Raw genomic sequence first — 17,586 nt, 5'->3', positions numbered from 1 at the left:
TGGGAAAAAAAAAAGTAAAAAATACATACAAAAGACAGCCATGGTGGTACTTGCCTATAATCCTAGCACTTTGGGCAGCTGATGCAGGAGGATCACAAGTTTGAGCCCACCCTAGGGAATTTAGCCACTCAGCAAAATTCTGTCTCAGGATTAAAAAATAAGAAAAGGAACAGAGATGTAGCGAAGCTTGGAGGCCCTAGGTTCAACACCCAGTACCATAAATTCAGAAAGATAGATCTCCAAGCATTTCATATTGAGAGAATCTTCAGGAATATGGCTGTTACATATACGGTGTGATCGAAAAATACAGTATGTGTGTGTGTGTGTTGTTTTTGTTTTTTTGAGGGAGGCTGCTGCCATGTAGTTCAGGCAATACTTGACACACTGTGTAGCCCAGGTTGGCCTTGAATGTGAGGCAGTCCTCCTGCCTCAGCCACCAGAGTGCTGACATTACATTTGTGCACCACCACACCTGGTGAAATGTTAAATTTTTTTAAAAAATTATGACAATAAGAGATTCATTGCCACTAATCTCCCTTAATATATTCCCCTTCACTTTGAACACACTTATCTCATTACTCTTGCCACTTTCTGAAACAGTTCTGGAAGAACTTCTCTGGGAGTATTTTTAGTCACAGTTGTGGCTGCCTTGATGCCCTGAATTGATTCAAAATGTTTACCTGTCATGGTCATTTTGACTTTTGGGAGGAGTCATAAGTCATACATTGCACAGTGAATAAGGTTGAAGAGGACATTTTTACCAACCTGTCTTTCCACTGGATGACACTCAGCAGCAGCATTCACCATATATTTTTTTTTTATCACACTTCATAAAGACACTCAGGAAACTGGACTTAACAGAACTGCTTCAGAAAATGGCAGAAAAAATGTCATAAATGTGTTCAATGTGAGGGGGAGTGTTTTGGGGGGACTAATGGCAGTGTGTCTTTTACTGTGATACATTTTAAAAAATTTAAACATTCAACATATATTTCAATCACAACTTGTAAAATAAGCTATATCTTTAAAGTTCTTTCATACATGGAACAAATCATTAATCTCCAAGCAGGCATGCTTGGCAAATGCTTGAACAAAATAAAAGCCAATTCCTCAACAAAATAAACACCCAAAATAAGCAAAGTGCCCCATCTTGAGGAAGTTTATATTTTACTGGTGAAACAACAGTTATTAAGGCAAACACAGTTTTCACTTTTATAAAGTCTAGTCAAGAGTTATGAGGATTAATAAATTATACTGACCACACTATTTCATTAAAGCTTATCCTATCTCAGTCAGGTTTGGGACACACCTGTAGTCCCTGCTCCTTGGGAAGCTGAGACAGGAGGATCTGTTGGGCCCATGAATTCAAGGATAACCAGTGCAACATGTTATGATGCTTTCTTAAAAAAAAATTGTTTATCATAAAACAATGCAATCAAGTTATTTTCAAGAATTTAATTATAATAAAAGGACATCAATTCAAACATCCCAAATCTTTCTATAAATATCGCTGATGACTGAACTTTACCAAGCCTAGATTGAAAGGTTCCAAAAGAAAAACACTCTGATAACATAAGCAGGAATAGAAGCATCTTAAAGCATACACTCAGCTGTTTGGTACTTTGAGCTGTTTTGCATAAATCCTCTTACACCACCCAAGCAGAGCACGGGTCAGCCAGAATTCAGGATAACTAAGGATGCAGGATGTCTGTGGGGTAACAGAAGGCCTGTGGCAAAGTGGAGATTGTAATCAGTCCAAGGGGCCAGGCAGGAACTTGTGGCCAGATCTTGTAACTTCTCAAAAATAATCCAGATATTTGCACATGAGCTTCCACTTTTAGACACTGATGATTCATCTGGACTCTAACATAAGGGCAAGGGCAGGGGAGGGAGGCAGTTCACGTCAGGGCGCAGACTCCGCGTGCAATTTAAACAGGGGTTTTCACCTGGGAACCCGTGGCGCGGGGGGGGGGGGGGGGTCTCTGACGGCCTGGCATCTATTCGACTAATTCTGCTCCGCAGTACTGGGTTGTCCCCTCAATCATTCAGCATTCAGGGTTAAAATAACGCCGGCCAGAGTGGAGATTATTTTGTATTTGGCCACCACGTTGTCTACCACAACGCTTCCCCCGTCCCCGCCAGCAGTAAAGGGGACTCGGCTATGAAGGGATTATACGGTGATCTCTTGGTACACGTACGAAATGTTAGAAAAGCTGGCAGGGTAGAGAGGGGTAGTTCCAAAAACTGTTTGTGATCACGTTATTTTCCTTCAAAGCAGGCCTGCAAACACCCTTAAGGGCAGACACAATCCTTACCTTGCCTCGCAACACCACACTGCGAAAGAAGGCATCGGGCTCTGTGACTTGCCCTTAGGACACAGCCTGCGCCTGCGCAGACCGCTGAGGGCTGCGGGACGCAAGTGTGGCGGCTGGGCGGCCCGCCTCCTTCCCTGCAGCACTTTCGCCTTCCTTTTCTTTTCTTTTTAAAATTGCATTGCCACTGACTGATATAGGCCCTAGCGTTTGCTAAGCTACGTTCCACATTCTTAAATGGGCAGGAAGTGCTGAACCAAAGAGCGTCCTTACCTCATTTAGGAAATAAGAGAGTGTTTAAACCTGTGTGCAATGTTTGTCAAATTCTGATTTCTAAAGATCACTCTGAAACAATGAGTACCAGTCACACATGTAGTCAGTGGTTATAGAGCGGTGAATATAACAGACACTGTGATCCGTTTATGGTGCTTACATTTAACTGCAATTAAATCATGGAATATATCCTCCCTTTTGTAGGAATTTTTATAAATATACAATCTGAGTTTGTGTCCATCCTGTATCCTTCAAGTTCTGGTTCCATATACTCACCTATCAACTGGACTCGGATATCCTCCTGGCGAATTTAGCTCAGCACTCCAAAATTCACCCACCATTGCACTTGACAAAAACTAAAGCCTGCTCTGATGTTCAATAGGAACAGTTGTCCAAAAATAAGAAATGGCAAGCCACATTTCTGCATCTGATTTTTCAGTTGGAAAAATGGGCTGCAGGTACCCGTTCAAAATCAGAGTTTGTCACTTGGGTTCTCTGCTTCTGCCAGCAGAGTGGAATACTAATGACCGGGAAGAGGTCCATTCAGCCTTAAGTAGAGTCAAGTACTCTGCTTCCAGATGAGCTGTTTCAGGAACTGCAGAAGACCCAAAACAAATCTGTCGGGAGACTCATAGAACTAATAAATTCAGCAAAGTAGCAGGATACAAAATCAATACACAAAAATCAGTAGCATTCCTGTACACTGATAAATAAGCACACCAAGAAAGAAACAAACCAGAAATCAAAGTAGCTTTTAAAAAACAACAACTAAGAATTAACCTAAACAAGGAAATGAAAGATCTCTATAATGAAAACTATAGTACTCTGAAAGAAGCGATTGAAGACACTAGAAAGTGGAAAGATAGGCATAGCCAATATTCTCAAAATGACCTTATTACCAAAAATGATACATAGATTTAACGCAATTCCAATTAAAATACCAACAGCATTCTTCACTGTAGAGAAAACAGTCTTAAAATTCATAAAGAACCAGAAGAGACCCAGAAGAACAAAAGCAATCCTGGGTAACAGGAGCAAAACAGCAGACATCACAATTTCAGAGTTGAAGTTATATTACAAGCACGTGACAAAAACAGCACAGTGCTGGCACAAAAACAGACATGAGGATCAATGGAACAGAACTGAGGATGTAGAACAAACCCAGGCACATTCAGCTATCTGATTTTTTTTTTAAATTCAGGAATATTTTAAATATTTTATATTTTCAAAGTATTTAGGAATACTTTAATTAGAAAAACAAAGGCAATGGGATTATCTATCAGGTTCTAAAAGTACCTATGAATTAAATCACCCCAAGCAAAACAAAATCTTAAATCACACTGCTGTTAAGCTTTTGTACAGTAAAGAATAAAACCAAACTATGCTGAAGTACAAAAACCTGAAATTCTGAGCATGAAAATAACTTATTGATTAGACATCTGATTTATTCAAGCAGTTGGCCTACTGAACAAAGCTATGGAGTAGGAAAAAAAATTCCATCCAGCACCTGCATCATTTCAAATTTCCTGGGGACAGTTTATGCATTCTGTATTATAGCCTCGCCCTAAAACATCCACATGTTTAGCTATCTGATCTTTGACAAAGGGGCCAAAAACACATGGCAGAGGAAAGATAGCCTTTTTTTTTTTTTTTTTTTTCCAGTACCAGGGATTGAACTCAGGACCCTGCACTTGCCAGGCAGGCGCGGTGTCACTGAGATACATCCCCAGCCTGAAAGCCTCTTTAACAAATGATTCTAGGAAAACTAGCTATTCACAGAATAGTCAGTGCAGAAGTACGAATCTAGATCCATATCTCTCAACTTATGCTAAAATAAAATCAAAATAGATCAAAGAACTAAATATTAAAGCAAGCACTACTGGAAGATAAAGTAGGTAAAACTCCCAAAGACATAGATATAGGCAAAGACTTTCTGCACAGAACCCCAAATGCACAAGAAATAATACCAAGAATCAACAAATTTAAAAGCATCTCCACAGCAAAGGAAACAACCAATGGAGTGCAAAGACAACCTATGGAATGGGAAAAAAATTGCAGCTACTCCTTGGACAAAGTAGTAATATCTAGAAATATAAAGAACTAGAAAAAATTAGAACCCAACAAATAAAAGACCCCATAAAAATAGACAATTGAAATGAATAGACACTTCTCAAAGGAAGTACAAATGGCCAATAAATATATGAAAAATATTCCACATATTTGGCCATTTAGGGAAATGGAAGTCAAAGCAACAATGAAATTCTATCTTATGCCAAAAAAAAAAAAAGAGGCTATTATCAAGAGTCAAAAAAAAAAAAGAAAAGAAATCTGGCAAATTTGTAGGGGAACAGAAACCCTTCTACACTGTTAGGGGAAAGTAATTTAATACAACCACTATGGAAATGAGTATGGACATTTCTAAAAAAAACTGAAAATGGAAATTCCATTTTACCCAGCTATTTCTCTTCTGGCTATCTTCCTAAAAGAATTAAATTTATCATATAAACAATCATACATGCATACCCATGTTTACAGCAGCATAATTCACAATAGTTAAATTATGGAAGCAGCCTATATGCCCATCAACAGATGAATGAATAAAGAAAATGTGTATATGCACAATGGAGTACTATACAAACACAATAAAGGATAAATTTGAGTTATTTGTAGAAAAATGGATGCACCTTGAGACCATAACATTAAGTGAAATAAATCAGACTCCAATGGTTAAATATCATATGTTTCTCTTATATGAAAGATCCACAGTATAAATAATTTAATGAGCAAAGTAAAAGACAAATGATAGGAAAAAGGGAGGTAGTCTTTGTGGAGATGGGAAGGGGATCTGGGAATGGGGGAGATGGGAGGGTGAGGAGGGTAAGGGGAACTAAAACTGATTAAGATGTAACATGAATGTGTACCCATTCCCCAAGATTCATGTCATGATTATATAATGCAAACATATACTAAGGAAAGAAAAGAAAAGAAATGGGAGCAACAGCCATGGACCTTTCTTCCTGTAACAAGCATACAGTCATATTGCCCTATCCCCAACAGTGTCTTTTCACAAGGATATTGCACTATCTCCAGCCCAAAGGAGACCAAGAGTGCATGGCCCATCCTCCCTCACCTTTCTCCCCTTGTTCTTGGGTCCAGGCTGCTTTGTCCACACCACACTTTTCCTTTTAAAACCAGCACTGCTGCTCTTCCTGGAGTGGATCTCCCTGTCTGGCCAGCTGTCCCTCTAGGCAGTGCCTGCGTATCTAAACAAACTCTTGTCTTCTTTTTACCCTGGTCCTGTAAGTTCTTTTACCACTTTGTCATTGCTCTCTACAAGCTAGCACTGCACACAGCTTAATGAGTTTCCAGCTTTCCAGGTTAACTGGAATCCCTAGGAACCACTGAGGGGAAATGACACTTTTCATTTTAATTAATAGCCCCAGTTGCATGCTGACCGTTTGCCTCCTAGACAAATGGCCCATTTATTCCTGCTGACAGGTTATACCCCTGGCATTCCAGAATGTTTTTAGTTTCATCTGCAATAACTGACAGATGTTTTTATGACCTACATCAACAAGCTTAGGAGCTGCCTTTTCTTTTAATTAGTTATGATTTAAACCTTTGTTTTCTGGGCCACAACTTTTTATTTCCACATACTACTGATTCTCATACTAACAATAAACATTGATCCATATTCAGATCAGCATGTCTAACAGATGTTTGTAGCCAGCTTCCATGTTCTAGCACAGTGGATTTGTTATTGTTTTTTGATAGAAAGAAAGGACCAATTTAAGTGGAACTCAGTGGCATACACCTGTAATCCCAATTATTCTGGAAGCTGAGGCAGGAGGATCCTAAATTCTAGCCCAGCCTGGCAACATATCAGACTCTGTCTCAAAATAAAATTTTAAAGAGGGGCTGAGAGTGTAGCTCAGTGGTAGAGTGTTTGCCTAGTACATTGAAGGGCCTGGGTTCAATGTCCAGCAAGTGGGGGAGGGAAGGATTTTGTTTTCATCAAAATTTACCCAAATGCATCCAGGCAGACTTGTTCAATTATCTAACAACAATTTGAGCTATTCTCTAACCTAACTTGATTGTTGCCTTTAAACACTTTCCCTGATTTTGTTCTGAGAGCCAGTTCTTTAGTAACTGACCTCTCAAGTAAAAAGTGTTATTCCTGGTTGGACGGGGTGGCACATGCCTGTAATTCCAGCCCTCTGGGAAACTGAGGCAGGTAGATTGCAAGTTCATGCCCAAGACTTAGTGATTTAGGGAGGTATTCACAGGCGCACACACACACACACACACACACACACACACACACGCTAAGCCTGGGATGTAGGTCAGTGCAAAGGCCCTGGGTTCAATCCCCATTGCTACCACCTCCCCCCAAAAAACAATTATTTTCTACTCAAATTTATTTTTAAGGTTTTTTTGTTTGTTTGTGACAGGTTATTAAATTATAGTTATGGGCTGGGGATGTAGCTCAGTGGCACAGTGCCTGCTTGCCCAACAAGTGTGAGGTCATGAGTTCGATCCCCAGGATCCTCCCAAAAATTATACTTATTAGCCGAATGTCTTCAGACCCATTACTAGACCTTCTTCATCTGATAATAATAATAATAATAATAATAATAGCAATAATAATAATGCCCTGGAAAGATTTAATGAGATGAAAGTAAATTGCTGGCTTGGGATGTAACTCAGTGGTACACCATGCTGACCTGGCATGCAGGAGACCCTGGGTTCAATGTCCAGCTCTGCACAAAATAAATAACTAACTAGAGTGCTGAGTGCAGTTCCAAAGTGCAGGTAGTGAATGCCTGCACTTTGAGTGCATTATAGTGACTGCCATTTCTGGAAACATACAGTGTTAAGAGGGAACAAGGTGGGAGGCTGAAGATCAGGTGCTCAGCTAAGAGTGTGGCAATCACCAGACATAGTGGTGTATACCTGTGATCCCAGCACTCAGGAGGCTGAGGCAGGAAGATAACTACAGTTTGAGACCAGTTTGGGCTACATAGTGAGTCCAAAGACAGCCTAGGCTACGTAACGAGATCCTGTCTCAAAAAAAAAGTGAGGGTTAGATTAGAGTCTTAGAAAAAAATGTTTTTAAGTCAAGGGTAGCAAATAATAACTTTAACTTTAGGCCATAGGGAAGCAGGACTGAAGGCAGAGAGACCACCAGTTGGTAATATAAGCATGCAATCAAGAGGGCAGAACTAAAGGAATAGCGGGGCAGGGATGGGAACAATTGAAGATAGCCCAATGGTGAAGGAAGAATTAGGAGCAGGGCTTAGAGCTACTTAAACTTGCTAACCATAGCCAAACTAAGGACAAGATGTTAGTTATCCTCCTCAGCTTGACTTGCCTGTGCTCCTACGCTCTGCCATTGAATCTTGTTCTCCCTTGCTTCAAACCCTCTCTGGCTTCACTGGCCTTCACTGGAGGAGCCAAGTGTCCCATCATATCTTTCTGGCCCTTTAGTGATCAGTGCCTACTTAATTGCCCTGCCCCTTTCAGAACACATCTCTTCCCTCTCCACTACAATTTGTTCCTTTACAACCAGACCTTGTTTGTTCATCCCAGACCTTGCCTAAGACAGAAAGCAGGGGCTGAGGGTGTAGCTCAGTGGGAGAGCACTTGCCTTACACACCAAAAACAAACCAAAACAAAAAAGCTACTGCCCACCCCCCCACATGTTCTTCCTCATCTTCTAGACCTCAGCCTTCCCCAGTACACACATACAAATCCTAATATTTCTTTAGCTTCCTATGGATACATCTAACAGAAATATCACGTAGAACTGTCATTGCCTGACTCCCTGCGACCCTGGAAGGCAGATTATCTCATTTCTTGTTCTTCTTTTATCTTCTGGCATAATTAGATGTTAAATTTCATTTTGTTTTGGTTTTTTTGAGACAGGGTATCACTATGTAGCCCAAGCTGGCCTGGGCTTCTTGGTGATCCTACTGCCATAGCCTCCCAAGTGCTAGGATTACAGATGTGTGCTATCACACTCACTAGAAACAGTAAGTTCTGTTCAGTGAAAGAAAAGCCAAATAAATGAGTAAATGAACCAATTATCTACCAAAGTTCCATTTTTGAATTTTATGTCAACAGCTTCATTTAGGTATAATTAATGTACAGGATACTTCACACTTAAATTGTACAACTTGATGTTTTGGAGAGATATATATTATATAATATAACCCATACTATATAACATAATATAACATATACTATATTACATAATATAACATATAAGATATATAATATTATGTTATATTATATTTGTGTGTGTATATCTTGGTTTGTGAGCATAATTCATTCCAGAAACATGGTTGTAATCCAAAGCACTTGTATATTAATGCAAATTTCTAGATAAAAAATAATGTAAACTGAGATTCGTTCCACAAATTTACATAAAAATGATTACAATACAGTAATATAATACAAAATAATAAAGTACAAAATATAAAGAAAAATAAATTTACCTGCACTTACCTTTGAAAATCTTTGTGGCTTGTTTGAAGGAGATAAGAGAGAGGAGACAAGGGATGAGAGTTTAGGACACCTTTTAGTATCACTGAATCACTGATATATATTGGCTCAATGGAATCTTTCTTTTCATGCAACTTTAAGAAGGAACCTACCCAATGATGCTTGCTTTTGCCTTCTTCTGAAGATTTCACGGAAATGTGACATTGCATTGTTGTTAAACAGATTCATCACTTGTACTTTTACAGCCTTATTCAGTAGTGCTTTTCTATAAAATTTTGCACTATTTCCCACATTTTGCATATTTCTCTAATCTCAATTGAAGTGTAGATTCCTCTGCCTCTTTCTCTTCCTTCTCTTCAGACAAGATCTCCTCCATAACTTCTTGCTGTTGGGAGATGATCACCCACAATCCTGCAGCAAGAAAGAAAGAGAGAGAAGAACCATTGGCTCACTTTGATCAAGTGATGTTAAGTGTCACGTACTACTTATGTTGGAAGACACTGTTCATTTATCAAGTTAAAATTTATTAGAAATGTTTTCTCGTCTTGTGAAACACCCCCAGAACAAGCTACTTGCAATCCAAGATTTTACTGAATATCTTCATGAAACCATCACCAAAACCAAGATAGTGAACATATTCAGTGCCTCTTGTAATTCTTCCCTCCTGTCCTCCTCACACCTTACCTCACTTGTGGGAACAACTGATGTGCTGTCCCTATAGATTTGTTTGCGTTTTCTAGATTTTTTTTTATCATTCAATATTTTCTTTGTTTTGTTTCATTCACTCAACATGATTTTTATGAGATTTATCGATGTTGTTTCAAGCAACAAAAGTCCACCCTTTTTTTTATTAATAAGGAGTGTTTCATTGTTTTTGGTTTCTGTTTGGCTTTAGTTTTTGCAGCGCTGTCTTGAGCATGCTAAGATCATGTTTGACCACTGAGCCCTGTTCCCAGCTCTCAATGTGTTTTTGCAAGTGTAACGATGTTTATTTGGTTTTCCTTATAAATAAATCCATATCAATCAATAGCTTTGACAGGATGGTCACCAAGAAAGAAATGGTGAGCAAAACAAAAAAACAAAAGCATGCAAAGAGTGGTGAACAGTATGGATAGGAGCCAAGCTAGACATTCCATTCAATGTCAAATATGATGGTGTTCAAGGAAATTTAAGATTTAATCTGTAGCCTATGCTACATATAAAAACAGATGTTTTTCTTTTGCAATGCTTTTTTTGAAATTTTATTAGTACAGTAATACCTCAGTTCATGAACACTTCTGTTTGTGAAAAATTTAGTTTGTGAACAGAAGTGTTCAGGAAATTTTTGCTTTCATTCATGAACTCCTCATCAGGTGACAAAAATGATCATGGTCATCTTCCCTGCATGAACATGAACTCAGCCATCTTCCTTGCTCTGATGCGTGGTCGTGGCTTCCGCTAGCTGGGATCACGGTCACAGACAGACTGTGCACACTTGCTGTGAAGCTTTTTGTGTGCTTTTTAGCACATACAGTACTGTACAGTGTTATTCAATCCATCATGGCTCCAAGGAAAATACAGAACAAGCATGGTGGTAAAAAGAAAATGCAGAGAGGCAATAAGGGTGAAAAGAAAATGCAGAGTGGTAATGAAAGTAATCAGAATATGTACAGCAATAATGAAGGTAACAAGACAGTGCAGAGCAAGAATGGTAAGAAGAAGGTTTTGAAGAAAATAACCATTGAATTGAAGGAGGAAATTGTAGTAAAGCATGAGCATGATATTCGTGTGACTGATCTGGCCTCAGAGTACAAGATGGTGAAGTCAACAGTCTTGACTATTTTTAAAAATAAAGATGTCATCCAAGGAGCTGATGTGGCAAAAGGAGTAATGATGTTAACAAGAAGACACAAGTGCTGGAAGAGGTGGAAAAACTTTTGTTAGTGTGGTTGAATGGGAAACAACTGACAGGTGATAGCATTAGTGAAGCTATGATCTGCGAAAGAGCCAGGAAATTGCCCAGTGATTTACTGCAAGAAAACCCCTTTACAAGTGCAGCAAGTGATAAGTTTAAAGCCAGAAGAAGGTGGTTTGATAAATTCCACAAAAGAAGTGGCATCACCAGTGTGATAAGACATGGTGAAGCTTCCAGTCCTGACAAGGCCTCTGTAAAAGTCAAAGAGAAAGAATTCACAGAATTCATGAAGGGAGGGATACATCACTCAACAAATGTTAACTGTGATGGAACAGGATTCTTCTGGAAGGAGATGCCAAAGAGAGCCTATATCAGGTAGGAGGAAAAGGCACTGCTGGATCACAAGCCCATGAAAGTCAGATTGACCCTTTTGCTGTGTGAAAATGAAAGTGTGGATCTGAAGATTAAGCCACTACTGGTGTTTTATTCCCAGACCCCTTATGCATTCAGGGAATAGAATGTGAACAAGGCGAGACTTCCTGTCATGTGCAGGACCTTGAAAAAGCCTGGATCACAAGGCAGTTGTTCATGGAATGGCTGCATGAGATGTTCACACTCACTGTTAAGAAATATCTTTGTGTGCCTGCCTCTCCAGTGCAACATCCTGAGTTCGATCCTTGGTACAAAAAGAAAAGAAAAGAAAAGAAAAAGAGCTATCTTTCTGACAACCAGCTGCCTGAAAGGTGCCATCTGATGGACAATGTCCCAGCACACCCTCCTTCCTCGGTGGATGATATGGACTCTGAGTATGACTTCATAAAGGTCAAGTTCCTTCCCCACAACACACTTCTGCAGCCCACAGATCAGCAAGGGATCTACAACTTCAAGAAGCTGTACACAAAGGCACTCTTCACCAGGTGTTTTAATGTCACTGAAGAGATATCCTTGATTCTTAAAGAGTTCTGGAAGAACCATTTCAATGTCCTGCACTACATCAACCTCACTGACAAAGCCTCAGAAGATATCACAAACTGGACTTTAGAGTCATCCTAGAGGAAACTGTGGCCAGAATGTGTCACTGAATGTGACTTTGAAGGGTCTGATGCACAGGTAGTGGAGGAGATCATGTCTGTGGGCAAGAGAATGGGTCTGGATGATGGTACAGACATAGAGGATCTTGTGAGGACCAAAAAGGGGAACTGATGACAGAAGAACTCAATGAACTCCAGAGTAGCTTGTCAAGAAGGAAGCAGAAGACAGGTTAGCAGTGATGATAAAATCCATTATGGAAAAAAAAAGATGAGTGCCAGGATTTCTTTGTAAATCATCACCCCCAACATGATTCTAGTGAGCAGAGTGTTGAATCAGATGAATGACAATGTGGTCTCTCATTTCTAGAGGGTTAGAAAAATGCAGGTTCCCACAGCACAGGAAAAAACAAGTGACATTAGACAGATCTTTCATCATAATTGACCCTGAAGCTGAGACAAGAGAGGAAATCCCTGAAGATCTCCCAAATGTCCTCATGGAGGGGGACTCTTCTTCTAAATAGTAACCTGTTCCCACCCACCTTCCTGTCCTCCATGCTAGAAGTCATCTCAAGCAAGTTAGTGTTCTCTTTCTTCATACTGTACTGTACTGTACTGTTTCATATTTTTGTGGTTAAAAATACATGTGGTTCAGAATGTATTAATCTTATTTACATTGAACCTTGTGGGGAAATTTGATTTGGTTCACAACCAATTTAGGTCAAGACCAGAATCATGGAATGAATTGTTTGTGAACCTGGGTACCAGTGTACATGTGTGTGTAGTATACAATGTTTACATTCCTTGTGTGGAATTGGTATATGTACATAACACATCCCAGTGCCTTTTTTTATCCTTTATCCCTTCTCCCCTCCCCCTCTGTCTCTTGATCTCCTTGCCTTTTGAGAAAGATCTTTCTCCCTACTTTCTATTATCTATCCTTTATTTTGCTCTTTCTTTTTCTTTTTTTTTATTAAATTCTTTTATTGGTACATTGTAGGTATACAACACAATTACATTTCTCATTGGGAATTATACCTTTATATAATGCATCTTGGTTCTTATTTTTTCCCCATTCCTAGCCCTCCCTTCACGCCCTCCACCCTTCCCTAATTACAAAGACTATATTTCATTTTTTCCATTTCTCATCATTTTTCCTTTCCCTTCTTTCCTTTCCCCTGCCCCTCCCACTACCCCTACGGACCTTTTCTTCCTATTTTGCATTATCAATTATTCATTCTAATCAATGGCACATTTTAGATATACAATATAATGACATTCATCATTGGAGATTTGCACCTTTACATAGTCTCTCTTGGTTCTTATTTTTCACCCTTGCCCAGCCCTCCCTTCAACCCCTCCATTCCTCCCTATTTACAAAGATTTTGTTCCTATTTTTCCATTTTCTCATATTAATCCCATTCCCTTCTATCCTTTGCCCTAGCCCTCCCACTTCCTTCCCCTTTGCCGCTTTTCTTCCTATTTCACATTACCTATTATACATTTAGACCTTATTTACACTTTCAGTTTCTCACACCAGAGAAACTATTTGGTATTTATTCATGTGTGTCCTATTTATTTCACTTAAGAGTATTGCCTCAATGTGCATCCACTTAGCTATAAATGTCTCTAATTTCTCATTTTTTATGGCTGAGTAGTACTCCATTTTATAAAAAAAACACATTTTCTTTATCCAGTCTCCAGTTGATGGGCATTTGGGCTGTTTCCAAGTTATAGCTATTACAAACTGCACTGCTATGATCATGGGCACACATATATCACTGTGGTATGATTCTTTTATTTCTTTGGGGAAGATCCCCAGCAGGGGAATAGCGGGGTCAAATGGGACTTCCAGTCCTAGTTCTTTGAGGTATCTCCATACTAATTTCCACAGTGCTTGCACCAGTCTACACTCCCACCAGTGGTGGAGCAGGGTTCCTCTTTCCCCACAGCCCAGCCAGCATTTGTTATTGGTGGATTTCATGATAGCAGCCATTCTTTCTGGAGTGAAGTGGAATCTCAGCGTTGTTTTCATTTGCATCTCTCGAATGACCAGTGATGTTGAACATTTTTTCATGTATTTATTTGCTATTTCTACTTCTTTGTCTGAGAAATGCCTGTTCATTTTAGATGCCCATTTTCATATTGGGTCTTTAAATTTGAGAGGTCTGATCTTTTTAAGTTCTTTATAGATTTGAGATAGTAGACCTTTGTCTGAGGAAGAGCAGGTGAAGATTTTTTCCCACATTGTGGGTTGTCTCTTCACACTGCTGGTGGTTTCTCTTGCTGTGCAGAAGCCTTTTAATAAGAAGAGATCCCACTTGTTGATTGTTTGTGCTAGTTCATGGGCAACTGAGGTTTTGTTCATAAAATCTTTTCCTACTCCCATGTCTTCAAGGGTTCTACCTAACCTCTGTTCCAACTGGTTCAGAGTTTCTATTTTAATATTTAGATCTTTAATCCATTTTGATTTTAGTTTAGTGCATGGTGAGAGATACAGGTCTACTTTTAATCTTTGGCAAGATGAAGCCCAATTTTTCATGCACCATTTATTAAAGAGGCTATCTTTCCTCCAGTGAGGGTGTTTGGCTCCTTTATTGAAGGTGAGATGGCTGAGTGTGTCTGGCATTGTTTCTGCATCTTCTAATCTGTTCCACTGGTCCTCAAGTCTGTTTCTTTGCCATTCCCATGCTGTTTTTATCACAGTAGCTTTGTAGTATAGTTGCAGGTTGGGGATTATGATACTCCTGCCGTGTCTCTGTTACTTAGAATTGCTTTTGCTATTCTGGGTCTCTTCTTGTTCCAAATGAATTTTTGGATTGTTTTCTCAAGGTCCATGAAGTATGCTGCTGGGATTTCAATTGGAATTACATTAAATCTATACAGCAGTTTTGGAAGTATGGTCATTTTCACTATATTAATCCTTCCTACCCAGGAGCAGGGCATGGCTGTCCATTTTCTGATATCATCTTCAATCTCTCTTTTCAGAGTGCCATAGTTTTCAGAGAAGAGGTCTTTGATTTCTTTTGTTAGGATGATTCCTAGGTATTTCAGTTTTTTGGATGCTATTGTGAAAGGAATTATTTGCCCTATTTCTGTCTCAGTAAGTCTGTCATTGGTGTAGAGGAAAGCTATTGATTTTTGTGTGTTGACCTTGTAACCAGCTACTTGACTGAACTTGGTTATTAAGTCTAGAAGACTTTTGGTGGACTTCTTGGGGTTTTCTATATAGAGTATCATGTCATCTGTAAATAATGACAATTTGACTTCTTCATTTCCTATCTTTATTCCTTTTATTTCTTTCTCTTGTCTAATTGCCATGGCTAATGTTTCCAAAACTATATTGAACAAGAGTGGTGATAGTGGACATCCTTGTCTTGTTCCTGATTTGAGTGTGAAGGATTTCAGTTTTTGACCATTTAGTATGATATTGGCTGTTGGTTTTTCATAGATGGCTTCTATCAGTTTGAGGTAGAGACCATCTATTCCAATTTTTTGGAGGGTTTTTATCATAAATGCATGTTGGATTTTGTCAAATGCTTTTTCTGCATCTATGGAGATAATCATATGGTTTTTGTCCTTGGCTCTATTGACATAGTGTATTACATTGATTGATTTTCATATATTGAACCATCCCTGCATCCCTGGGATGAATCCCACTTGATTAGGGTGTATGATCTTCTTGATGATCTTCTGCATTCTGTTTGCCATTATCTTATTAAGGATTTTTGCATCTACGTTCATTAGTGAGATTGGCCTATAGTTCTCTTTTTCAGTTGGGTCTTTCTCTGCTTTGGGGATCAAGGTGATGCTTGCTTCCAGGAATGAATTTGGGAGTATTGCTTCCCTTTCAATTTCATTGAAGAGTTTAAACAGTAGTGGCAGCAGTTCCTCTCTAAATGTCTTGTAGAATTCAGCAGTGAAGCCACCAGGGCCTGAGCTTTTCTTGGTTGATAAGTTTTTAATTACATTTTCAATTTCATTGGTTGATATTGGGTTGTTCAGAATTTTTAGGTCTTCTTCGTTCCACTTTGGTAATTCATATGTATCTAGGAATCTGTCCATTTCTTCTGTGTTTTCCATCTTACTGGCGTATAGGTTCTGGAAGTAGGTATTGATGATCCTCTGGATTTCTGCTGGATCTGTTGTCATTTCACCCCTTTCATTCCTAATTGCATGGATTTGGGCCTTTTCTTTCCTTTTTCTGACAAGGTTGGCTAAAGGTTTGTCAATTTTGTTGATTCTTTCGAAGAACCAACTCTTAGCTTAATTGATTTTTTGTATCGTTCTCTTAGTCTCCATTGCATTGATTTCTGCTCTGATCTTTATAATTTCCTCCCTTGTATGAGCTTTGGGGTTGTCCTGCTCTTCTTTTTCCAGAAGCTTGAGGTTCAGCATCAGGTTGTTTAATTGGGCTTGATCTGTTTTCCTAATATGCGTATTCACTGCTATGAATTTCCCTCGTAAGACTGCTTTCATTGTGTCCCATAGATTCCGATATGTTGTATTGTCATTGTCATTTAAGTGAAGGAACTGTCTGATTTCTTCTTTAATTTCCTCTGTGACCCATTGGTTATTCAGAAGTGTGTTGTTCAATTCCCATGTGTTTATGAAATTTTTTGAGTTTCTTTTGCTATGGATCTCCAATTTCATCGCACTAATGATCTGATAATATACAGGGGATAACTTCAATTCCTTTGAACTTACTTAAACATGTTCTATGTGTGAGTATGTGGTCTATTTTGGAGAATGCCTCATGTGCAGCTGAGAAGAATGTGTATTCTGATTTTTGTGGGGTGGAAGACTCTGTAAACATCTGTTAAGTTCATTTGTTGAAGAGTTCGATTGATTTCTAGTATTTCATTACTTATTTTTAGTCTAGTTGATCTATCTATTTGTGACAGTGGGGTGTTGAGGTCCCCCACTACAATTGTATTAGTGCATATATGACTTTTCATGTCCGTTAGTATTTGTTTTATATAGTTGGGTGCACTAGTGTTTGGTGCATAGATATTTATGATTGTCATCTCTTCCTCTTGGATTCTTCTCTTTACAAGGATGTAGTGTCCTTCTTTGTCTCTCTTAATCAGTGTTGGTTTGAAATCTACTTGATCTGCAAAGAGGATAGCTACTCCTGCTTTTTTTTTGGTTCCTGTCGAATGGAGTATTGTTTTCCATCCTTTAACTTTCAGTCTACGAGTTTCCTTTTGAATTAAGTGTGTTTCTTGTATGCAACATATTGTTGGATTTTGCTTCTTGACCCATTCTGCCAGTCTCTTTCTTTTGATTGGTGAATTGAGACCATTAACATTGGTGGTTATGAGTGAAACGTATTGACTTGTCATTGCCATGACTTTTTCTTTTTGTCAGGTTCTCCCCCTTTACATTTAATTTCTTGTCATGCCAGATGGGTTCATTCTGCTTTGCTTCCTGGGGTTGTGATGCTCAATGACTGTTCCTAGGATATTGTCTAAAATTCTTTGGAGTGCTGGTTTGGTATTCATGAAGTTCCTAAGGTGCTCTTTGTCATGAAAGTGTCTTATTTCTCCATCCATTTTGAAAGATAGTTTTGCAG

General features: G+C 38.9%; 1 protein-coding gene across 9 annotated transcripts in view; it reads right to left on the bottom strand.

Annotated features, from left to right (window-relative positions):
- Etfbkmt (electron transfer flavoprotein subunit beta lysine methyltransferase) overlaps positions 1 to 6,004 on the bottom strand; it is a 50,783-nt gene extending 44,779 nt beyond the window's left edge. For 3 of the 9 annotated variants that reach the window (XR_015445357.1, XR_015445358.1, XR_015445359.1), the window contains exons 1-2: positions 5,716 to 6,004; positions 2,862 to 3,180 (exon numbers count right to left, since the gene is read on the bottom strand). Coding sequence is in view for 5 of the 9 variants with exons in the window: in XM_087195950.1 (XP_087052076.1) it covers positions 2,862 to 2,926 (65 nt within the window). In the remaining 4 variants the exon portion in view is untranslated. Of the gene's footprint in view, positions 1 to 765; positions 1,518 to 2,315; positions 2,781 to 2,861; positions 3,181 to 5,715 lie in introns of those variants that run through there. The other 6 variants (XM_004874623.4, XM_087195950.1, XM_087195952.1 and 3 more) reach the window with 6 other exon arrangements.
- Between the last annotated feature and the right edge of the window lie 11,582 nt (positions 6,005 to 17,586).

The sequence above is a fragment of the Heterocephalus glaber genome, unplaced genomic scaffold, assembly GCF_053883595.1.
Source record: "Heterocephalus glaber isolate CG9 unplaced genomic scaffold, H.glaber_assembly_v1.0 deba00001610, whole genome shotgun sequence".
In the NCBI taxonomy this organism is placed as follows: Eukaryota; Metazoa; Chordata; class Mammalia; order Rodentia; family Bathyergidae; genus Heterocephalus; species Heterocephalus glaber.
This window is presented reverse-complemented; position numbering and strand designations above follow the sequence as displayed.